The sequence below is a fragment of the Rhineura floridana genome, chromosome 18 (genome assembly GCF_030035675.1).
Source record: "Rhineura floridana isolate rRhiFlo1 chromosome 18, rRhiFlo1.hap2, whole genome shotgun sequence".
NCBI classification, from domain to species: Eukaryota; Metazoa; Chordata; class Lepidosauria; order Squamata; family Rhineuridae; genus Rhineura; species Rhineura floridana.
This window is the reverse complement of record NC_084497.1, coordinates 13,919,929-13,945,089: the sequence shown is the minus strand read 5'-3', so window position 1 is coordinate 13,945,089 and position 25,161 is coordinate 13,919,929. Positions and strand designations below refer to the sequence as shown.

The 25,161-nt window shown below is 46.3% G+C and overlaps 1 protein-coding gene across 3 annotated transcripts in view; it reads right to left on the bottom strand.

Annotated features, from left to right (window-relative positions):
- Positions 1–25,161, bottom strand: part of ACOT7 (acyl-CoA thioesterase 7) — a 107,193-nt gene that overhangs the window by 21,347 nt on the left and 60,685 nt on the right. For all 3 annotated transcript variants that reach the window (XM_061601847.1, XM_061601848.1, XM_061601846.1), the window contains 2 exons: positions 18,678–18,764; positions 7,867–7,983 (listed from right to left, as the gene is read on the bottom strand). In XM_061601847.1, the coding sequence (XP_061457831.1) occupies positions 7,867–7,983; positions 18,678–18,764 (204 nt within the window). The remainder of the gene's footprint in view (positions 1–7,866; positions 7,984–18,677; positions 18,765–25,161) is intronic.

Genomic DNA, 25,161 nt, shown 5'->3' with positions numbered 1-25,161 from the left:
CCCTGGCATGTGTGGGTGGGAGCACAAGGCAGTTTCTTCTTCTCCAAGTTCATCCCTGAGAAAGAAAAAAAGTGTACAAAATCTTGGCAGGGCTTGGCAAGGCAAAGAGCACATTTCTACTTCATCAGAAGTGATCCCACCCCAGTACTGGATTAAGACCCAGAGGGGCAGCCCACAGGGCTGAGCAGCAGATGTCCTGCAATGCACCCCACAAAAACGCAAGTAAGCACAGATGTCCAAATGCAGAGGACGACCCCTCTTGGGTCCAACAAAAATGGACCAGAGTGTGGTTAAAAGCCAAATATTGTGGCTGCAAGTTTCTCTGTGATGGACCACTCACACACTCGCTACAAACTCTGCCCCAGAACAAAGAGCTGGGGAGCGCGTTGCACGTCCCAGTGGCATTCCCAGGTAGGGCTAGGAATGTCTCCTGCCTGAGACCATGGAGACTCTTTGCCAGTCAGTGTCAACAATAAAGAGCTAGATGGACAAATGTTCTGACTTTGCATAAGGCAGCTTCCTATGACTGCTCCAAGACCTCCCGTGAGCGAGAGTCCACCAGCCTCTCGGTTAACCGGCTCCATAATGAAACAGCTCTTCCTATCAAGATGCCTTCTCTAACATTCAACGTCTGCCCTCTTGTAACTGGAACCTGTTAGATCTAGTCCTCACCTCTGGGGCAGCAGACGAGTCTTTGTTATGCTTTATGTGACAGCCTTCATATCCCGTCAACTCTTGTTCTCCAGACTAAACAGGCGAGTCCCTCCAGCTTTCCTCAGTAAGACTGGTTTTCCATATCACTAACCATTTTCACTGCCCTTCCCTGAACCCAAACCAATTTGTGTACATGTAGGTTAAAGTGTGGTATGTGGAACTTGACACAGTACTCCAGATGAGGCCCGACTATCGCAGAAATAAAGTGCAACCTTTTCTCATGACTATGGAAACTACATTAGACTATCTGCAGCTACATCACACAGCTGGCTCATGTTCAGCTTGTGATAAGACTACAAGCCCGAGATCCTTTTCACAGGTACGTCTGCCAAGCCAGGTATTTCCCTATCCTATACTTATTTTTAATTTATGCATAAATGTAGAACTTTGCATTTCTCTGTTGAATTTCATTGTTAATTTTAGCCCAGTTTTTCATTCAGTCAAGGATATTGTGAGTTCTATTCTTACTTTCTAAGGTGTTAACTACACCTACCACTTTTCTGTCATCTGCCAATTTGAGCATCATTTTCCAACCAGCTGAGAAACCACCTGATGGTACTATGATCTAGCGCACATGTAAATAGTTTGCCAACCAAAACAACATGATGGACTTACCAAATGCTTTGCCAAAATCAAGATAAATTACGTCCACAAAATTCTCACAATCCACTAAGATAGTAAACTGGATTTTAAAAAAAGAGTATGATTAGTCTGGCTGGCAGGAGTGCCTTTTACCAGCTTCAACTAGTGAGACAGCTGTGGCCATTTCTGGAAAATATAGTCTGACCACAGTTGTCCATGCACTGGTAACCTCCAGGCTGGATTACTGTAATGTGCTCTATGTGAGGCTGCCCTTGAGGTTGGTCTGGAAGCTGCAGCCGGTGCAAAATGCAGCGGCGAGACTGCTCACTGGGGCAAGATTATCGCCAACATGTTACCCTGCTGCTGAAAAAGTTGCACTGGCTGTCCATTAGCTACGTGGCCAAGGTCTTGGTGTATAAAATCCTATACAGCTTAGGATCAGGATACCTGTGCTCTGCAGGTGAGGGCCTCCTGCAGACATCATCTCATCAGGATGGTATCCACAAAACACAGGAAGTGGACCTTTAGTGATGTGGCACCAACGCTTTGCAATTCCCTCCCTTTAAATGTTAAGACAGGCATTATCTTTCCGGCGCCTACTGAAGGCCTTCCTCTTTTAACAAGCCTTTTGAAGAGAGACTTTATCCCAGTCTGAATTTGTGTTGGAATTGTTTTTAAAGAAGTTTGTAAGAATTTTTTTGTTTAAGGTGTTTTACAGATGTTTTTACTGTTTTGACATTTGTTTGCTGCTCTGGCAGGAAGGGTTAAATATAAAACCAAGCAACCAACTTTAACTAACAACAACAACATATTCTTGATCATGAGTTTTATCAAATGCTAATCCTACTCAGAGAAGACCCTGTGAAATTAATGGACCCGACTGAGTTAGAGCCATTCATTCCAATGGGCCTATTCTGCTATTCAGAGAACAATGGATTATTTAGTAAATCCTACTCTCAAATAGTTTACACAACGGACTCCTTTTGTAATCTGTTCTAAGATCTCCCCTGGTATTGGTCAGACTGATTGGTCTGTTGTTTCCTGATCTTACCTTCCCATCTTTTTCTGGGATGGGGACATTTGCCTGTCTCCATTCCTGCGGCATCTCACCCATTCTCCAGTATTTTTCAAAGATACAGAGGTCATTAAAATACATCAGCAACTTCCTTTAATACCACAGAATGCAATCCATCTGGACCTGAAGACTTGAACTTATTTCAGGCCATTAGGTATTTCCCGACCAGCTCCTTATCAACTTTCAACTGCAGTCCTGACCCCTCACCGGTCATGCCACCTCTGCAAGCATGCACAGAATCCTCCTTCTAAGACGGAGGCCAGGTGGGAGTTGAGCAGTGCCACCTTCTCTTCTGTCACCTGTCAACAGTTCACCATCCCTACTGAGCAACAGTCCCACCATTTCCTTCCTTTGCTTCAAACGGACTTGGGGGGGAAACTGTTGCTCTTAGCAGGATCCCTCCATAGCTCTGTGGTAGACAATGTGCTTTGCATGCAGAAGGTCCCAGGTTCAATCCCCATGATCTCCAGGTACAGCTGGGAAAACCTCCCTGCCTGAAACTCTGGAGAGGTGCTGCCGGTCAGTGTACTAAAGACAATACTGAGCAAGATAGACTGAAGGTCTGATTTGATACACATGGCTACCTCCTGTGAGCTTTAACTTTCCTGATGCTGCCCCTTCCAATCGGGGCTACTCGTCTGCACTCATCCTTGCCCTTCCCTCCCTCCATGTCTTATACATGCCCGTTTACGATTTTCTGCTCCTCCCAGTGTGGTGTAGTGGTTAAGGTGTTGGACTATGACCTGGCAGACCAGGGTTCGAATCCCCACACAGCCATGCAGTTCACTGGGGGATCTTGGGCCAGTCACTGCCTCTCAGCTTCAGAGGAAGGCAATGGTAAACCCCCTCTGAATACCGCTTACCATGAAAACCCTCTGCATAGGGTCGCCATAAGTCAAGATTGACATGTAGGCAGTCCACTTCCATTTTTCCCTTGTATGCATGCATGATGTATGCAGGCCACATCAGCTTTCTTAGGTGTCTTCCATTCCTCTCCCCCTCACTGGAATCGCCTGCAACTCCCAGCCATCTTGGGCTCTTTCTCCTCTTAGTATACCTAGCGATGGGACCCCACCTAGCATTTCACTGAACTTTCTTGAAATTCAACATATGTGTTGGACTACATTCACCTTTGACTTTATGTAAGATCTGGATGATGCTGGTTCATATTTGGGCAGCTTGTAAGCAAAGCAAACTTGACACAGTGCAAACTCGGGGCTGGCCTAGATGACCTCCAGGCCTTTTCCATCCCCTCCCCCCAATTTTAGAGAACAGGGATGGATGGATCACTATTTCTGGTCTGTGTGAGCTGTCAATTTCACATATATTTATTTAAAAAATTGTTCTGTCTTGTTTCCACGTTTTTTTAAAAAAAATCTGTGTGAAAATTAATATTGAAATGTGCATTTAGATATTTTATCACAAAATATGTATTTGATCTCAAATGCACATATTTCTAAAAGTAATTTATCCTAAAATACACCCTTTTAAATGGATTTTGTTTTTGTTTTTTAGAAGAGCCGTATAGCAATATTTGAAAAAGCTGAAGGATAATTACCGTCTGATACATATATATTAGTCTGGAAGGTGTGAATTAGATACTTTGCCTTTAAAATTTGGAGCAAACAAAGTTATCTCCTACTGTTACTACAGAGAAAGGCTTTATTAAAAGAAATGTTACTGCGGTAGATACGGTGTATTCATTACATATCTCTAATTGGCCTCAATGCTGCCAGGAAAAAGCAGGGGGCTTAAAGAGGACTATGACACACACACACACACCCCAAAAAAGAGGAGAGGAAGTCATGAACTGCTGCTGAATTCCATAGGATTTTCCCACTGCAATTGGACACCCAACATGGAAATGGAAAAGCCGGTTTCCCAGCAGACAGTCTCTCTCCACCCAGAGGGTAGCAGCTCAGACCCACATTCTATCCTGCAAAGATTTTAAGAGCTAATTTAATCTAGCCAAGTTTTTAGAAACAGAAAGCAATCAAAAGACACAGCCAGAAGGGAAGAATTTGCTTCACATCTCAATAGTAAACTGCACTGTGTCAGAGAGTGGACTCCTCCCAGCACCCTAGTACTTTTTTTTTTTTTGCATTCCCCCAAACGGTCCTAGCACTTCCCAAACTGTTTGCTGGGGCATACTGCGAGTCAAAACAAACCACTGAAGACTCCTGTGAGTCAATAGGACATGCCCACAAAAAAGGCTGCCTGTTGCATCACTGCATTATTCAGGACCAGTATACAGATAGCTACAGCACCTGGTATTTAGGTAAAAAGAAAAGGCCATCACTTATTCATCCTGCATATGAGTTTACCTGGGGCATCTGGCTCACCTCTCTGAGAAACAAAAGGCGGACTGAATGGACCTCTAGTCTGATCTAGCAGAAAGACGGGGAATAGATAATGATCTCTCAGCTCTCTCTAGACTCACGGGAACATTCAGCGCAGTAGCCCCTGCATTATGAAACATACTCCCAGTGGAAGCAAGGCAGATGCTATCCTGAGTTTTATTTTATTGTAAGTTGCTTAAAGTATCTATGATTATATGAGACTAGCAGCCTCAGTTTATATTGCTCACAAATTCTAAGAAACCAAAAAATCAGTACAGCTTTGAAATCAGTGGTTAAAATCAGTGCAGTTTTGAAAGATTCAGTCCACCATCTTGATTCAAACTGGCGTCCAACTGCACCCAAACAGACAAAACTTGCTCCTCAACCTCAGGAACCATCATGCAAAATTCTCAAAATAGCAAACAAACAACTTAACAAAATACCTGTTTTAATCGTACTATTTATTTGATTTATATCCCACCCTTCCTCCCAATCCAGGGTGGCAAACAAAAGCACTAACACTTTAAAACATAAAAACAGACTTTAAAATATATTAAAACAAAACATCTTTAAAAACATTTTTTGAACGCTTTAAAAACTTTTTTTTAAAAAAGAAAAAGGTTTAAATATATATTAAACAGCAATTCCAACACAGACGCAGTCTGGGATAAGGTCTCAACTAAAAAGGCTTGTTGAAAAAGGAAGAAGAAGGAATACTAATACAGGCTCTCTTTACTAGAGAAGATTATGCATTTCCATTGGTGGTGATTCACTGCACTGATCATCCCATGCCTCTAAGATATGACACTACTCTAGGTAGTAACAATGGGTTGTAACACTGAAGTTAATAAAGATGACTAAGGCTGCAATCCTAACCCTACTTACCTGGGAGTAAGCCCCACTGAATTCAACAGGATTTACTTCTGTTGTCTCCTATATGCAGGTCCCATGTCTTTAAGGGCACCTTAACGAAGGGCTGAGGAAACTAAAACTGTATGTGTGACAGGCAGGGCTGTGGAGTCGGAGTCGTGGAGTCGGAAGCAATTTTGGGTGGAGTCGGAGTCGGTAGATATGTACCGACTCCGACTTCAAAATAAAGTCTGATTGGCAATTTTTTAAAAATATATATTCAAAATGTCAAAGAAGCTTCCCATGAAGTCAGCTGTAGTTGAGCATTTCACCATAACTCAAGATGGAAAACATTTTGTGTGTCAGTGTATGACACAGGGCCCAGATGCAGATAAACGCTGTGATACCAAGATCAGCGCATATTCAGGCAGCGATAAAAATGCTCCTATGAGAGCTTCCAATTTAAAAAGACATTTACAGCCCTTTTCAGGGCTATGGAGTTGGAAGCAATTTTGGGTGGAGTCGGAGTCGGGAGTTGGACAGTAGAAAAATAGAGGAATTGGAGTTGGAGTCGAAGGTTTGGCATACTGACTCCACAGCCCTGGTGACAGGGTGGAGAAAAAACTCAGAAAGCGGTGCTGGCTGTAGAAGTCAACTTCTCAAAGTTGTCTCACTTACAAAGAAACCAAGTTTCTAGACCTCTCAGCAGTGATGATACATTTGATAGCACATGGGCAGCGCCTGCTGAAATATCAGAAGCCCTCTTCAAACTATGTTGCCCACACATAGGGCTAAACCCATGGAGAGGAGTACTACACCTCCTGTCCCTACCTGTTGCAAGCCCCTACCTCCCTAGACATCAACATGTTGAACGCAACGTCTGTAAAGGATAAGCCTACATACATACAAACAGACGGTGGTTTCTGTGAGATCAGAAAGCCTGCACAATCGGGTTTACAGTTTGTGTGGAAGCCTGGGCGTGTTTAGCTATGTGCATGTAGGCTTCCCCTTTGCAGACACCATAGTCAATACAGGCAAGCCCAGGGGTGCACTTGTAGCATCAGAGACAGGGCCGTATGCACTCCTCCTCCATGCAAGGGCAGCAACATCTAAACATGGCTAGAGAAGCAGCTGGATATGATTTCCAGCGGAGGCAAGTGGAATTCAACAGTCTGCCAATCTCCTCCAGAATAAAGCCAGAACTATGCAAAATAAATGGAGTTATACAGTTTGCATGATCTACAGAGGCAGCAGGACATAAAATGTTGGGGGTGGTTCAATATGGTGTAAACACAGTCTTATTGGAAGACCACTGACACAGCATTGCTGCAAAATTGGATAAAGAAATCTATACTGGGATGACCTTCATTTGTCGCATTTCAATGCAAGGTAGGACTCTGGAGAGCAGAATCCAGATTTCACTTTGGCCCAGATTTGAGCTTCCACAGCAGCCATATTAAAAACTTCCCACTCCCAACAAGATGCGGTGTTTTGGCCAGGCACAATAAAAGATTGGGCAGCAGGTAGTCAGGACCACAGACAGCTCCCTGTAGGGCTGAGAGCAGAATCAGGCCAGATAGGACTTGCTGACAAGCCTGGAGTGTTGCTGATCTCGAGCCAACTCAAGGTCTAAATGGCCCCACAGAGAAAGGGGTCTGTGAAGCCCTGTCTCCTAGGAAGATGGCTGCTCAATAGTTACGAGGTGTAACTATAGCTGGTGGCCATTCTTCAGGGCTGCAGAAAATGAATGCCGCAACTTGTGTGTGGAAATGCAGAAATTGGTACTGCCTGGAGAATTCAGAAGTCAGAGAATCGCGCACGCACTCCACTAGGCCTCCTGCAGCCCCAGGCTTGTTATAGTAGCCTATAGCGCTACAAGTGGGTCTGCAGAGGGGACCTCACTGTCTCTGGGGGCTCCTTATTGCGGACGGACCAAATGTCAGTGGCATAACATTTGCTTTGCGTTCAGAAGGCCTGGAATCCAATCCCCAGTGGTATCTCCGGTAGGGCTGGGAGAAATTCCATACGGTCAGTGTGGACAATGTTGAGCAAGATGGGCCAGTGCTTTGACTCAGGATAAGGCCACTTCCTAAGCACCTCCTTCTCCACAGAAGTCTCTAGCAGGGTAGCTGCTTGATGATAGCCTCCTACAGTGGTTCAAGCATCCAGCACTCTCCTTCCTCCAAGTCTCTGGACCCTACCTCTAAGTGGGGAGTGGGGGTGAAGCAGAGTCCTGGACCATGAAAGTATAAACACAACAGAATAAATGCCCTGCTTGCCCCTAGGGGTACTGTACTGGCTATTTACCTTTTTTAATCTTCTCATGGAAATTTATGGCGTCCACAGATGCTGTGACTATGTTGGTCTTGCAGTGGCGAGCAGCCACAATCCCAGCTACCTCGTCCATCAGCTTCATAGTAACACCTGCAGGAAAGAAAATGACCAGTTATTAACTGAGGTAGCCGCCAGATGGATCTCTGGAGGAAGCACACCTATGGACTGTGAAGAAGAAATAAGCAGCCCTCCCTCCCCAGCCACTGGGTTCCCCAACACAGTCGTCCTCTGGTTGGTAAGCCTTTAGCAAAATCTGCAAACATGCTTGCAGATTTTTCCTCATTGAGGACTGGAAAGCTGGTATCTTTGAAGCCTATAAAAATCCCTTGGCTGGTGGCCATTCTTCAGGGTTGCAGAAAATGAATGCCGCAACTTCTCTGTGGAAATGCAGAAACTGGTACTGCCTGAAGAATTCAGCAGACTGATAATCTAATTTTTTATTTTACTCTGCTACATGCATGTTTCTGGCTATTAAGATGTAAAAATAGGCTCCAAATCATCTAGTGAAGTCTCTGAAGTCGGAGAGGGGGCTGAGCAAAATTTGGAGTAACTGGGGTGGGATTTCAATGCTCTCTGCACCCAAGGTCCACACACTTTAACCAACCTTGGCAGCTTCACTTAATCCTTCCTTCTGACCAGGCAGGGCTTAAAAAAGACAGAAGCTATGTCCTCCCAGCAGCCTTGAACCCTTATCATAGGATTTAGCTGCACATGGCTACCTAACAGAGGTTTACAACACCAAGCAACAAATCCACAAATGGCATTGAGGAAACACCCAAACTTTGAAGCAAGTCATACGAAGACACAAACATTGAAATATTCCTTTATTACACAGCAAGGTCAGCAGATCTCCAACACTTCATCTGTGAACCAGACAGGAGTACATGGTTTGGTTCGTTTCATAGCAAATACTATAAATGTGTACCAAGTCTCAATGAATAAATCTTGTTCTATTAGACCTTTGTAAAGCCTTGTTTGGTCTCCTGCTTTTCTGCCTAGGCAGTCCTTCAGACTTGGTCAAACTATACAGTGACAAGTTTGAGGCTTGTTTCCCATTTTTAGCAATTTCTTCTCCAGCAGCAGCCACTGAGAGTGCTATCAAGCCTCTCTGCCTAAATTTGTAATTTGCCTCCCAGAAAGCAGATGAAAGCCAAGGACAGATACGTAGCTAGCAAGATCTTAAAAGGACTACCTTCTTTAATATCAGCCTGTCTGAATATTAATATCCATAACAGAGGCCATCTTATGAGTTCCCAAATCCTGACTTACTGGGACCAGACAGAGGCCTTTTTGGTGGTCGCATCCAGAGTATGGAATTCCCTGCCCAGGGAAATCCACCTCACCCCTCCCCACTCCAGTGTGAAGACCTTTCTTTAGTAAACTTTAAAGTTTACTGGCTGTTCCTTTATTGCTCTGTTTCTTCTTTTAAGTAGCAATAATTTAGTATTTCATTGTATTTGTATTGTATTGGGAAAGGAGTGTACCTCAGCGGCATGCTCTGCATGCAGAAGGTCTCAGGTTCAATCCCCAATGGCAGCATCTCCAAGTAGGACTGGAAGAGACTTCCTGTCTGAAACCCTGGAGAGCCACTGTCAGTCCGTGTACACAATACTGAGCTAGATGGACCAATGGTCTGATTCAGTATAGGCAGACCCTGATGTCCCTAAGAATAAAACTGGGATAGCAACTTACATGCACCGGAAGGATGCATGCTAACATAAGATGCAGAATCAACAGTTTCCTAGCCTCATCTGTTGCTGGTGGCATCCCGTTGGAGAGAACCGTTATTGTAAGGAAGTCAAGTAGCCAATGCCATGGCCTCCAGATGGTGTTGGATTACAACTCCTATCAGCCCCAGCCCATTGTAACATCTAGAGGGCACCACATTGGCTACCCCTGTGTTAAAGCACGCACCTTGGATCCACATCTCCCTTGTGCATTTCTATTTGTGCACGGCAGCCCGACTAAATTCTCCGTTTCCCCATACCATTGCACACCCCTCCTCATGTCCTGCCACATGCTGCCCCTGCAGGAGGCACAAGGTGCTGTAGCGGGAGGAGCCAGGAAAGCCCCCTTGTGCAGAGGGAGTTCCACTCGTCCACCTTTTGAGCCAATCCATTATATTTAAAGTTAACACCAACTTTCTGAAAGGCTGTCTGCATGCCACTTCATCCTGCTTGCATGGGTAGACCAGCCTTTGCAGCATCACATTGGCAAGGAAAAGCAGGTTTGCTCACCTGCTCTTAGAACCAAGCTGCTGACACTGGGTGTTCCTCCCTGCCTCCCATCATGTACTGTGAACTAAACAATGTACAGGCTGGGAAGGCCGAGAGACCAACACTCATTACACTACACTGCCTTCAGAGTATTCCATGGAGATACACCACCACACATGCACGCCTTGGCCTGAAGCAATGTGGCTTCAAATGACAGAAAAGCTAACAGTTACTAAGAATATCTTGGCAACTGCATACTTACAAGAACTGCGACTTCCTTTCTGCCTCCTCTCACTGAAAGCAACAGCGTCAGGAGGGAAATGGAGCTATCTCTCTGCAACATGGACTATCACTTTGCCATGCCATGGCATCATTGTGAAGTGGTTCCCCTTGCCAGCCAATGGCATGAAGCAGAAGCAGAAATGCATGGCACGTTGATGTCACAACACGGGGTGGGGAAGTTTTTTAAAAAGAAAAACACGGGGATGCTGTTTAAGTGGCATCTGTGTATCAGGCATAATATGGGGATCTGTCCTAAGCACAGTTCACCATAGCTAGATCAGGTCTCAAAAGAGAGCCAGAGATGACGCCAGTGAGGATTTTTAAAAAACCAATGCGTTTCGGAACTGGTCCTTCGTCAGGAGCTGTGAGGATCTGTTTATCTTTCCTTTGTCAGGCAATGCACATTCTCTAAAACAGGCCCACACTGCATACTTGTTTTAGAGAATGTGCATTGCCTGACAAAGGAAAGATAAACAGATCCTCACAGCTCCTGACGAAGGACCAGTTCCGAAACGCGTTGAGCTTTTAATAAACTTCTTCCAGCACCAGAGCTTGCCTCTCTATCCTGCCCTTCGTTTGGTGCTGTTCCCTTTTGTTTCTGCTTTTAAAAAACCAACCAGTATCCTTTGATTGCTATCATTGCTCTTATCTTTGAACTGATGGTTTGTGAAACTAGTCCAGCAGTTATCCATGGTGGGTAAAAAAGGGAGGAGCACAAGACCACTTGTCATGTGACCCCCCAGGAAGAAGCTCCTGGACCAACGATGAACTATGTGAGGGCTAACAGACAGACTTAAACCAAACCAGAAAAAGAGCTCTGTTGATCCCAAAGTTAAGGTCATGCAGGCTGTCCTTCCCTCCAAGGGCAACATTTGCAGCTTGTGGTATCCCTGGATACAACTTTGCTCCTAGATTAATCAGGTAGGTAGCTATGACATGGAATGCTTTGGCAAAGATTCAGGTTATGCACCAGCAATGCTCTTTCTTGGAAAAAGTAGATCTGGGACACTGTCACACATGCCTTGATCTCACCCAGGCTACTCAATGTGAGCTGCCTTTGGAAATTTCAGCATGCACAAAATTGCCAGTTCCGGCTGCGAGGGGATGGGGTGTTCACCTTTGGAACACCAACTCTGATCTTATTTGCTCTTCACTGGCATCTGATCTGCTTCCAAGCAGAATTCAAAGTGCTGACAATCCCCTCTGAAGCCCCAAATAGTTTGGACCAGGATATTTAAAGGGCCACTTGCTCCCACCCAGTTCTACTTACCCACTTACCTTAGATCACTAAAGGAGGCCCCCTTCCCTCTCTCAATACACCCCCAGGGATGCAGTTGGGGGCAGGACATGGCCTCCTCAGTTGTAGACAACAGATTGTGAAATCCCTCATCCTGGGAGACGCCTTCCTTATTAATGCTCTGGTATATTACAAACTAGTTTACTTCACTGTACTTTTGGGTTACATCAATTTTTGTCCTCTATTCTGCTGCTTTATGCTTTTGTCATTAATTAGTTTTTGTTGGATTTTTCATGGGATTGGCTTTGGGTTTGACTGTATTAAGCCCCTTGTGGTGGGGCAAAGAGGGGACAAAATAAAATACGCCAAGGGTGCATAGCAAGCATTGTAGGGCCACATGAATCATGCCAGTCACACTTTCTTCATCTTGGCCTTCTCAAAAGAGCCTCTTCAGATTTTCCTTTCACCAATGGAGCAAAGATGTCTCACCTGTGGACACATATTAACTTCACCCAAAGGTGCTTTCATTTGACCCAAGGGGGGAAACTCGGAGCCTTTCATCCATTTTACAGGAAGTTTACAGGAAGTTTCATACAGCAGCCAGAGGTCAAAGTCAAGAGGAGCAGCTTGTGAGTAGGACGTGTTAAGGGTTACCACCTTTTTGCCAGCATCTACATTTCCCCAACATTTACAGGCATTTAATTCAAGCTGTCACCTAAAGAGCAAGAATAATTACACAGACATTTCTCAGTAATTTTGTGTTCAGTATTGGAAGATGAGATTTGTCATTTCATAGATGACAACCAAATTATGGGTTATCAGTTTGGCAGGCAACTTATTCCAGGTTTTCGGTTTTTCTGAAAAATTTGTTTGTCTATCAAGACACTCAGGATGGTAGTGCAGAGTTTTTTGTTTTGAAACGGAACACTAAATACCAACGGATTGGAGAACGTTGTAACAGCACACACAACAGCCCTGCACCAGCCTGATATTGTCCACAATCCTGCAACAAGGAATCTCTTTCTCCACGGAGTTAGATTCTCTGCTAAACTGCAGCTGACTGGGGGTGGGGGCACATTCTCCATCACCACGTTAGGACCAATTCAACTGTTGTTTCTCATGTCAAAGAAAGCACAGCTGTGTTACCTAGTGAAGCGCCCCACGCTCACCCCCTAAACTTTTTTTGGATTTAGAGCAAATGTTAGCAAATATGGGGAAAGCTGTGAAGGAACAGTTCCCACGCAATGGTGGAGAGAGCAAGGAACCTGCCTGTAACCTACCCTTGTTTTATTCAGGTAGGACTTTGCTATCAGCAAAACTGTGGTCCTCTTTATCATTTGGAGGGTGGATATTGGTGGAACCCTTCTTATCCCACCCCCAGGGCCACCCTGGGCTCCTACTGGTAGGAAGAGCAGGATATAAATCTAATTAATAAATAAAATATGGTCAAAATAGGGATGGCCAACTGCTCCGCTCTCAGGACCGGTCTATCTTTCAGCATATGTGGCTGCCTTAGACCAAACCTAATCTTAACACACAGCCTAATATTGTCTATTCCAGCCTCCACCAACCTTGAGCCCTCTGGATGTTTTTGGCCACACCTCCATCAGCTCCAGCCAGCACAGCTGTGTTGTAGCCCAAAGCATCAAGGCTGGCCTACCCTGACTAGGGGTGGCTCCCCAGAGTCTCTGGGAGAAGCCCAGCTCTGCTGCCTTAGAACCATTCATTCATTCATTCATTGGCGATCACTCATGGCTGAGTAAGATTGTTTTCCAGGGTAAGGTCTTTAACAGTTCTACAGCCTGTGGGCCCCCATGCATGCCAAGCATGTGTCTCTGCTGTGTCTCTGCTTTAACGCCTTCTCCCTTTCTTTACTCACAGGCCTCTTTTCGCACAAAACTCAAAGCAGTTCCAGCAGTGCTGGCAACACCAAGAGAGAAGAGCCACTCTTCTCCACCTCCCTCCCTGATTCTTATTAGAAGAGATTTTTTGCCTGCCAAAGGCTTGACTTGTGCTCTACAAGGAGCCACTAAAAAGGCGCAGAGTGCAAGAGAGCAATTTGCTTCTGAGCCGCGTCTCCCTTTTGCCTGCTGCCCCATTAGTGCTAACCTGTCAGAGACAAATGAAAATGCATTAACCCTGATTTACAGAGGGAGCCTTAAGACACAGCATCCATTCTCCCCACACCCCCGACGGTGACGGCCAATTAATCAAGTCCTAGCTGGCCATGCATGCATCACAAGGGCAAGAAGGACCTTGTCACTAGCTGCACTTCCCTCCCCACCCCAAATGGGGGGAACAATGAGACAAAAAGTGCCACAGAGATCGCTGGGCTGGCAGTTATCTCCCGGCAGGATGATCCTGTGGCATGCCACGAGAGATGGCAAAGAAGAGGCCCACGCGTGCAGTATGCACCAGCGTGGCAACACCCCCAAGATGGCATACCGGCGAAGGAACCTGGAGCAGCGGAAGCAACTGCAGCGTAGCTGTGGGCTGTGGAGGAGCAGGGAAAAGGAGATGGGGAGGCAAACCACGAGCCGAGCCACATCAAGAGGTCGCAAAGGTGTCAGCACCATGTGCCAAGGTCAGCCCTGTGTCACTCCAGACAGGGCCGGATTAAACTGAGGAGGGCCCCTAGGCTGACTCTGAGCCGCCCGCCATCCCGTCTCCCCTGCTTCACCTACCTTTCCGCTTTTTTTGCAGCTGCACACACTGCACACGCAGGTTTGCCATCAATCAAGATGGCGGCCGAGGTTTCCTGAAGGGTCCGAAGCCTCTGCCACCATATTCGTGGATGGCAGCAATGCGCGCGTGTAGCACGCATGTGTGCCATCAACCAAGATGGCGGCAGAGGCTTCAGCCCCTTAGGGAAACCTTGGCCGCCATCTTGATTGATTGCAAACAGCAAAAAACGGAGAAAAAGGTAAGTGAAGCGGGGGATGGCGGGCGGTTCAGAAGCTCTTGTCCTGCAATCCTCGGCTCCAGTCCCGCTTCCCCTGATCGCGGGCCCCCAAGAGCTCCGGTCCCCTAGGCTTCAGCCTACTAAGCCTAATGGATAATCCGGCCCTGACTCCAGACACTGTAGATGATTGCTCCATGAATGTGCCTACCCAGTTGCTAGGAGGACACAGTGAAGGACGACTACTACTGCCTTCCAGCCCTGCTTGAGGGCTTCCTGCAAACACCTGGCTGGCTACTGTGGGACTCACCTTGGTCCGAACTAGCAGGTCTCAGCTTTCACTCTGGGAGCAGGGCAGCGGGGATGTAAAGCAAACTGTGTTCATTAGAGGTGGGTGTACATCCCTTTCCCAAAATGTTATTTCGTGCATTACACCCACCTTGCAAACCGGCACTTAAAAGTTATTGACGCACAATCATTCAAACTGGCTGACTGACCTTCCTAACCGCACCAACTGGAGTCGTGTGTGTAGCCTCTGGGTTGTATTCAAATAAGTCCCACTTAGAGTAGACCCACTGAAATTAATGCACCTACGTTAGAAATGCCCATACATTTAAATGGGTCTGCTCTGAGTAGGGCTAACATTGTAAAAACCTTTCTACCATGTCACCAGGAAGTAATCCTTTAGAGACTTAGGGGAAGTGCCCTTTAGATGCTTGTACTTCTATAAGCTCAATACAAAACACAACTTTGTATCACATTGCTGGTTACTTGTGCAAATGTTTGCAGAGCCTCTTTTGGGTCTCAAAAATAGAACGGGCAGAAACAGAAGGCAGAATCCCCAAATCCACATGCCTTAGCACTGAGCAGCCATTCTTTCACTAAGACAGCTGGATGGGGAAACTTACCAGAATTCTACTCTAAGTCACACAAATAAACTTTTTTTTAAAAGGCATAAAACAGAGTAATTCTGTCTCCAATATAATCCTGTCATCAAAAGGCTTCCATTTAATTTGTAAGACTCAATTTTAAGTTTGAGAGCTCCCTGCTTCTCCAAAGTGTCTTTAATTACAGAGGTCTAGATTACCAAAGAGGGTCTTGGTAATGAAGAGTTTCTATAGCAACCATTTTTTTCTGCTAGCACCAGCTCGTTTGGGCTGAATTATGTTTTGATTAAAAGAAAACTCTAGTGAATGGAGTTACTGTCACATCTATCTAGGTTATTCTACTTCAGCCTTCCCCAACCTGGCGCCCTCCAGATGTTTTGGACTGCAACTCCCATCAGCCCCTGCCAGAATGGCCAATAGCCATGGATTCTTGGCTACCCCTACTCTGTACTGTTTTTACATGCAGGACCTCTGGCAGCTGGGAGACTGCAACTCCGACTGAAGGCGCTTCCTAGCTGAGCCTATCGCGTCCTCTTCCTGCCTGCAGCCTCTGCGCAACAGAGCACACTCCACGTGTTGCTTCTGGACCCCAATGTGCCAACATTTACCAGCCTCTGCCCATTTCCTCCTCTTCCTCACCCTGCTGCAGCTTTGATCTTAAGAACATAAGAAGAGTCCTGCAGCTGGACTCAACCCAAGGTCCACTTGGTCCAACATCCTGCTTTCCACAGCAGCCAACACTCGAAGGAAAAAGCTCTCTCCTGCTGCCTCTTCCCAGCGATGGGAGGTCAGAAGAACACTGCCTCTGAACATGGAGGATTTTTTCAAGCCAACATTAATTCATTTATTTGTAAGCTGCTTCCCACAAGATTGTGTCCAAAGTGGTTCACAACCTATCAAAGGTCTAATCAACTGTTGGCAGACACCGAGCTCCACAAATATAAGCCTTCTCCCCACCCCAAGCCATTTAAGCCAGTGAGCATCACCCGATCTGATGGCAATGCATTCCAGAAATTAACCACGTGCAGCATGGAGAAATACTTCCTTCTGTCAGTCCTGAATCTACTGCCAACCTTCTTCACTGGATGACCATTTGGAGGAGGAGGAAGAGAAGGGGGCTCTCAACTTAAAACAAGTTCTAGAATTATAAAACACCCCACAATGCTGATGATTCTGTAACCCTCCATTGTATTCTGCCTTCCCCGTCATCTCCCCACCCCCACCCCAAACTAAGAAACCCCAAGTACATTGGTCTTTTCTTGTGAGGATCATTTTCTCGACCCATTACTGCACCATTTACAGCTCTATAATGCCCTTTCCCAGGTGAGGAGGTCAGATCTTGCTCTCTCTGACGAATCTCTCTACAGCCCCGTTGCTGGCTGGGACTGGTGGGAGCGGAAAGGCTGCTCTACTGAAAGCAATCCAACAGGCAGAGAAATCTCAAGCAAGGCTCCTTCATCATGACCCAGGGAGAGGCCCCTTCCAGGCCCTTTGCTCATGCTGGGGATCGATCCTCATGCTTCATCATGAAAACTGAGCCCATCCCAACTGTTACAGCCCCTCCCCCTTGCTCTCCAGCACCTATCCAAGTTGAAAGCGGAATGATGGCAAGTTTCTCACCCCATGCCTATAGCGGCTTTTCATACACTTTGGGGCCTTTCCTACACCTCGTGACTTCTATCACCTTTTAAAAATAGAACACCAAGGCAGGGTTATGCTCTAGTCTATGCCACACCGTATGTGCAGAGTTGGATTTCTTAAAGGCAAGCCCCAACCAGGCCTGATTCAATTAAAAATCAGAGTAATAGAGCTAAATCTGTCCCTGCAAATCCCTGACAAACAACAGGAGACAAACACAAACCTGCTCTCCCTCCCTCCACCCCAGAAACACCCCCTCCTCAACATTTTATTCCAGAGATAAGCCATTTTGTTAGCTGAACAGTCAGTTGCAGGTGCAGCACTTTAGGAAAGATGAAGCTGCCAGGAAACATCCAAAATACTGGCAGTTACAGAATTACTACTTCTGTTAAGAGCAAACTGTTTCACTGCCTCTGCCTCTTAGATGCAAGTAAATATGAACGCGGCACCATTTCTCCTTTCTAGGCAGCACACACACACTCCAGGCCTGATGGGCACTATAGTCCAAAACATCTGGAGGGCACCAGATTGAGGAAGGCTGGTTTAGGAGTTGCAAGTACCCACATACATGCCCACCGTGTAAACTGTGCACTGTCAACGCAGCTGCCAGTAAGATGCTGAACTGCAGCAGGAGAGTGCGTCTGTGCCGACTGAGGCTTTCTGCATAAGCCGACAGAAGTTGTATTTCGCTGGGAAATTTGGAACAATTCAGTCTCTCAACCCATTTCCTAGAATGCTTTTCTTTTCGGCTGAACAGGCAATTGAATGTAATGGATCCATCCACTCAACGCAACTGAAAGAATGCCAGAACAGAAGCCGCACAGGTCTACAGTTAGTATAAATAAATAGAATTCTACATTTAGAACAAACGTGGGCATATTATGTCATTAAATAGAGCTTCCTTTGGTTGCTTGGGAGCCAATGACAGCCTCACCTGAATCCAGACTGGAAGGAAATACTCTCCCATTCAGGATCCCTGAAGTCAACTGCCTGAAGTAGAAACTGGAAAAGGGGGGGGGAGGGCTGAAGCACTGGAGGCACAGGATACCACTCCGGGGGGCCTCGCTCAGGCCAGGCTCTCATCTAAAGGCTTCATAATACAGCCTGCCAGTTGTTGGGCCCAGTGTTTACACATCCCGAGATGGCGTGCCTGGCAATTACTCCGTCATCAGAATACATATGTTTCTAGCCTGCTTACCAGGGAGCAGCCTGGTCCTGAACCCTGTGGTTCCCAATTCCAGCCCCTCAAGTCCCTGACTGGTTCCCAAAATGATATCAGAGATCTCAGTGGTGTTCATACATGACAAAGAGACAACCCCTACCTGGAGAGCTTACAATGCAGGACTGACAGAGCGAAGAAGAAGAAGAAAGAGTGAACAGAACTTCATGAATTAGCCTGACTGCAATTAAGGCAGCAGTTGACAAAAAAAAAACTTTAGAGATTTCTGTTGCAATATGAAGGGGCATATAAATTAATAAACATAAAATAAGAGTCAAGATGCACAACCTTGAGGAGTTTACCCTGGGCTTTCATTTCTAGCAAACAGCAAGATGTCTTGCAGAATCACAGTGCAGCATCACAAGGGCACATTAAAGCCAACCAAGGGGACACTCCGAGGACTTACCTCCATGTACAAATCCATGCATGGTGCAGTCAGATGGTCCCACCAGGTGGATCAAGCTGGACTGGCTGTAGCCGACCGTGTATGGCTCTGTAATTGGGGTGGGGGGAGAACACAGACTGTGAGATGAGCAGGATGACCCGGCCAAAAAAATTCATATCCCCACACATTTTACTACACAAATGGGATGCTTTGGGCCTAGAGAAAGCACAAGAGCAGAGGAAGATCCCTGCTGGATCACGCGAAGGATCCATCCAAGCCAGCCAGCCATCTGCAACCTGGCACCCTCCCAATGTGGCTGGGATCCCAATTCCCACCATCCATGCTGGCTGGCACTGATGGGAGTCAGAGGCCAGCAACATCTGGATGGCATCAGGTTGGGAAGGCTGGATTCTGATCCCAAATCCAGATGCTTCTGGAAAGCCCATAAAGCAGGACATAAAGTCAATCTTTAAAGCAGCCATTTTCGAAATGGCTTGACGTTCTCAGTAAAATTAACAATGGCAGACAAGCTTCCCAGGAAACAGCTGTCCATATCTGACTGATTTTGCTCTGCAGTTCCAAGAGAACGCCGAGAAATGTCCAGTTTATGTGCAGCAATGTAAAACAGGCCAGGATGATGCCCTGGACCCTAGAATTTGCCACACAGTCCCCTGCAGCACACAAGGCTGGCCCAATGGAAACAACTCAAGTAGGCAGTGTTTGGAAGTCCCTGCCTTAAAAAGGTAACAGACAGCAGGGCTTGCCAATGAAGGCAGTTAACAGCAAAAGTTGGTCCCATTAGCAAACTTGGCAAATGAATTCTGAGGTTAACAGCCTTGCTGCCACATCTTATGTATGTTTACTCAGAAATCACTCCAGCAGAGTTCCACAGGCTTTACTGCCAAGTAAGCCCACAAAGGATCACAGCCCTAGTAAGAAGTGAATCAAACCCTGATGTAACTACTAACTCAGACTTCCAACGTTACCTGGTCTTAATTTTCCATCAGGCACTTCCTGCCCTGAACTATTTCCATTCCAGTTAGTCATGATAAAGAGCTACTATTTAACTTTAAGGATTGGTGCCAGGAGTTTGGTTTTCCCCCTTTTCCCTCCCTATCCCTTATTCCTTGTGTGTCATGTCTTACATTGCAATCATGGGGGCAGTTATTCTCTTGTTTTATTTTATTGTATTTTTCTGAGAGTCTTTTGGGATGACGAGCAGCACATACTTGCTCTACATAAGAACATAAGAACAGCCTGCTGGATCAAGCCAGTGCCCCATCTAGTCCAGCATCCTGTTCTAACATCGCCCAACCAGATGCCTGTGGGAATCCTGCAAGCAGGACCTGTGTGCAAGAGCACTCTCCCCTCCTGTGGCTTCCGGGAACTGGTATTAGGGAGCACACTGCCACCAATCAAGGAGACAGGGCACAGCCATCCTGGCTAGCGACCAGCGACTGCCTTATCCTCCATCAATTTGTCTAATCCATTTTAAAAGGCACCCAAGTTGGTGGCCATCATTGCCTCTTGTGGGAGTGAATATCAAAGTTTAACTCTGCGCTGTGTAAAGACGTCCTGTATCTTCCAACAGTCAACTGCATTGGTTATCCATGAGTTCTAGTGTTATTTATTTATTTATTAAATTCCTATCCCACCCTTCCTCCCAGTAGGAGCCCAGGGCAGCAAACAAAAACACTAAATACACTCTAAAACATATTTAAAACAGACTTAAAAATATATTAAAACACAACATATTTACAAAACACATCTTGAAAAACATCTTTTTTTAAAAAAAAAACTTTAAAAACGCCTTAAAAAGCAACTCCAACACAGACGCAGACTGGGACAAGGTCTCCACTTAAAAGGCTTGTTGAAAGAGGAAGGTCTTCAGTAGGCGCCAAAAAGATAACAGAGATGGCGCCTGTCCAATATTTAAGGGGAGGGAATTCCAAAGGGGAGGTGCCACCATACTCATTGCTTGCTTCCTATGTTGTGCTCCTGATAAGAGCGTAGTGATGTGCTGGGTATATCAGGGGTAAGATGGTCTTTCAGCTATCCTGGTCCCAAGCTGTATAGGGCTTTGTACACCAAAACCAGCATCTTGAACTTGGCCCAGTAGCTAATGGGCAGCAAGAGGGCAAAAACCTTTCTCTACCCACTTTCTCCATGTCATGCATAATTTTATAAACTTCTGTCATCTTGCCTTAAAGCCTCAAATGCTGCAGCCTTTCCTCACAGGGGAGCAAACAAATAGAATTTAAAGAAGCCCTTGCTGGGATAAGGCATCTGGACTCTAGCACATTTGCCCCACCACACTTGGCCCTCTTCTTTTTCTCAAAGAGTTTTGTTGCTGCTGCTGTTGTTTTGATGTGGGTGGGTGACAAAGGAATGGCTGCCTAGTAGAAAGAGTGAACCTTAATACAGGCCATACCCAAGTTTGGATGGATCCAAATTTGGCCTGTGATAGGACAATGCTTATTTAAGGGGGGGGGAGTAGTTCATATTACAAACTCCCCCCCCCCCCGCCTCCAACAACTATGTTACCTTGGCAGACTATCTCCTAATACTCAAAAGAATGTTGCAACGCCTACAGGGAAATGACAAGAGATTTCTTTCATGGGAAAGAAGTGTGTTGCAGCCTGTTTTGCCCCACACACTTTGTCACAGGGCAATGTGGAAAATCCCAAGCGCAGCATCATTTAAATGCTGCATTAGGCTTATTGCATCACTTATTTAACTGTAGTTAACCCGCTTTACTGTGTGAGCCACCGAGTCACAGGGCAGCACGTATATAACAGGGAATAAATAACCACCCACAGAGGCAGCCGTTTTGGAATCTGCGCATTTGCCTAGACAGCTTCACATCTGGTATAAAATGTACAGCCACTATTTACAACCTATGAAACATTCTGAACATTTTGTATTTTTAAATCATCGATCTACCCAACTACGTAGCTGTTTAAGGAACAAGCATTCCTTGTCCACAATGTTTAGTGCCATGCTGCCCCACCCACCCCACCCCATCCCATTAGCGGAGGAAGACAACACCCTTCTGCTTGGGTCTGGCTGCAGGACCCTCTCTCTCCAAGCCCAACACTGCAACAGTCTGACCAACATCGGGTAACTCAGTTGACTGAAGCTGCCCAGTTAAGTCTTCCAGTACTTACAAGTGTCAGAAATTAAGCAGACTGCTAATTTTTAAAAATCAGTTGCCTCTTCTAATCCAAAGCCATCCAAAGCACTTTGCCTCAGAAGTTTGTGTGGCAAGGAGATGAACGCAAAAGATATACGTTTGTTTTTTAGACATTTAGATGGCACTTGTCTTCCTTCAGCCCATAGTGGGTAGCATCAAAAAATTAGGAGATCTACCCCTCCCCCCCCACTACCAAGCCAAGTGTTATTAACCACTTAGGCAAATCTTATTCTATAGTCTAGAATAAAAGAACACATTTATAAGCCTCCTCATCTAAGAGTGTTAATTAGTCCAAGCAATCTTACCTTTTCTTTGTCTATCTGTGAAGCGGAAGGGCAAGAGAGACAGAAATATAAGCGTGAGCATTCAATGCAGAATTAGAAGGTGCATTAGGATATGAAGGTCACCTAGCCTCACCCTCTGCCTTCAGGAAATAGCTGCCACCAGCCAACCATGTCCAGACTTTCACTTGCCCAGACAGATGAACCCCAATCACCCCAATTAAATAATATGCCAGGAGCAGAGCACGGACAAAGTGGCCCCATGCCAGGGTGGACTTCAGGAAAGGAATTCCTTAGGAAAACCACCAAAGATCTCTTGTGTAAACCTAGGAAATGAATTAAACATCTGAGACTAAAAGGACCTGCATAATTTTCAAGAAGAGAGTATCAACTCCATAAAAACATATTAGATAGCTGTATCGACTTCACTCCATTTTGGGATTCATGACATCATGTAGCCAATGAGATTTGGCTACATGATGTCTGAAGAGCAAGGGCAACTACTGCATACTGTGTGGGGTGGTGGACTGTTTCCCCCACCCCCCAGGCAAAGAAATGCAGACTACGGCGGATAAGACTTCAGATGGTGCCTTCACTGAAAAGGGCCTTTTCCAGGACAGTGGAGCGCTGACAGGACTGAAAATTATCCCAGAGGGTGTGCATGCAGGCACACATACACAGAACGCTACAGAGAGTTTTCAGTTGATTATTGCAGGGACACTAATCCCAAGTCCTTGCCGTTCTGCACTTAGCTGCTACTTGCTTTGCACAATTACCTTGTGCTCCTCACCGTCCTGTGAGGTAGATTCTGTCAGCATCTAGAAGCTAGTCAAAGGACCAAATGAGGCAGTGAGCCCTGGGCCTATCAGACTGCTTAGACTAAAGGCCATTCAGCCCTTTCACACCAGCTCAGCTGCCTATCGAAATATACAAATGCCTCCAATGAATAAATAACGTCTGCTTGGGGGTGGGAAAGAGCGGATTGATTTGCCCTCAGGTTTTCAGTGGGGTAAGATGAAAGCAGGACTGAGCAAGGGGCTCCTTGGAGACAGGAGGGTGACGGGTTTGTTTTTGAAAACTCTCTTAACATGAGCAGGAATAGGAGGAAGGAGGGAGAAGAACAGCAATGCTGAAGCATCCTCCCCCAATCTGGTACCCTCCAGATCTTTTGGATGACAACTCCCATCAGCCCCAGCCAGCACGGCTGTCTTCTTGAAGGAAACTAACTTTTTATTATTTGATTTATATCCTGCCCTTCCTCTCAGCAGGAGCCCAGTGGTTGTCCAAAACATCTGAAAGGCTCCTGTTTGAGGAAGCCTGTGCTAGAGACTAACATGAGTGGCTGCACCATGATGGGCCAGCCTATAAAAATGCAGATACAAGCTGGCCTTGAGTCCCAGGGACGGCATCAATACCACCTGCCCCACATTTTCTCCAAAGAAACAAACTGCAGAAATTTGCTAGATTAAACCCACTGCTTCAAGCCTCCTTGGCAACTGTCATCCTTTTCAGAAGTGTGGAAACTCATCTGCCACTGAACATTTCCTCCAGACACTTCCCCAGCAATTCTCCTTCCTCATCTCCTGCCCTTTCTCAACACCTGGGGCTATGCAAGACTGGACACTACAGCCCAGCTGGAGGATTCCCCTTGCTAAGCAGCCCGGCATTTTTGCCTCCCAATCCCCTTGGATATGCGACTTCTGCCAAGACAGCATGGATTTGGATGAGGATTTTGTTCCAACACCTTCCACCATCGGTACACATTTAATGTATCACTAACTTGGGCATGCAAAACAGCTGGGGTTGGTGACCTAGCACAGAAAGGGGGAAGAAGCTGTTTTCTCCTTACCCTGAATTTCTATATTTATTTTTTATTTTATTTTATTTATATCCTGCCCTTTCTCCCAGTAGGAGCCCAGGGTGGTTATTTAAAGGCAACATGTAAGCAAGACCCCAGAAAGGTAGAGTAATCATGGTGGTGCCAAATTGGTATTTGTACCCAATCCAGAGGCTCCAGCCTGCCTTCTGTCTGCAGGGACAGATGGATGCACTCTTCTTGAGTGAAGGCCAGTCCATCACAACGAATGGGGCGCTTTCCCACCAACCTTAGTCTGCTCTCAGCCAGCCTCTGCCTGCTCACCGTCCTACTTAGAGCCAGTCCAAGGGGTGGCCCCGGCTGCCAGCGTCCTCCTCCTTGGTCTCAGTTTTGCCTTTGTGGAACTGAGCAGGTTGGAGACAAAGCCAGCATCACTCGGCTCTGTCTGTCCATGGGCCTCCCCTGCCCGCCAATGGCACTTGGAGGCCATTGCTCTGCTTGCTTGCTGTGTCCACAAAGGGTTCTCTCTGAGCACCAGTCCCAGGCGGCTCATCTGGGCAAGGGGTTCCCAACCCACCTTAAGTCTGGAGCACGCTGAGAGATTTAAATGTCATTAACGTAGAAAGCAGCCATCAAGTAAAATGTTACAGCCGACTCATATGACTTACAGTGGCAAGAAGTAATGGCCACCTGCGGAAACAGCTGTGCCCCATCCTGAAATCTCCAAACAAAGGGAGCCTGCTGCCATTCTCTAGAAATTCTCATCTTAAAAGCCTCCCGGACCTTACAAAAGAGATCCGAGAGCTCTCTTTGAGTCCTTTGTGATAGGTTGCTAGGCAACTGCAGCACAAATCCCCTGTGGTCCTCCGTGCTCTAAAAGACACCTACAATTAAGCTGGGGTGGGGGGCTCTGTTCACAGAGACAAAAATAGTCTGCTGGTCACCTCTTTGTACTCCTACCTCTGCAAGGCTGCAAGTGCATTTGATCACATGCTCCAGCGGCCATATCCACATCAGAAGGCATGGCTGCTGCTCATGGCTCTGGGAAGAAATCCATTAAACAGTCGCTTTGGATCCACGGGGGGGGGGGGGGGAGGGAGGAGGCACGTTCCTGGGCTGCATGGCATCTATAAATACCAGAGCGCAGACAGTCTGTGCACTAAAATAGCTGGCTTTGGATCCAACTGTCTTCTCGGCGGAAGGAGAAAAGCGTCT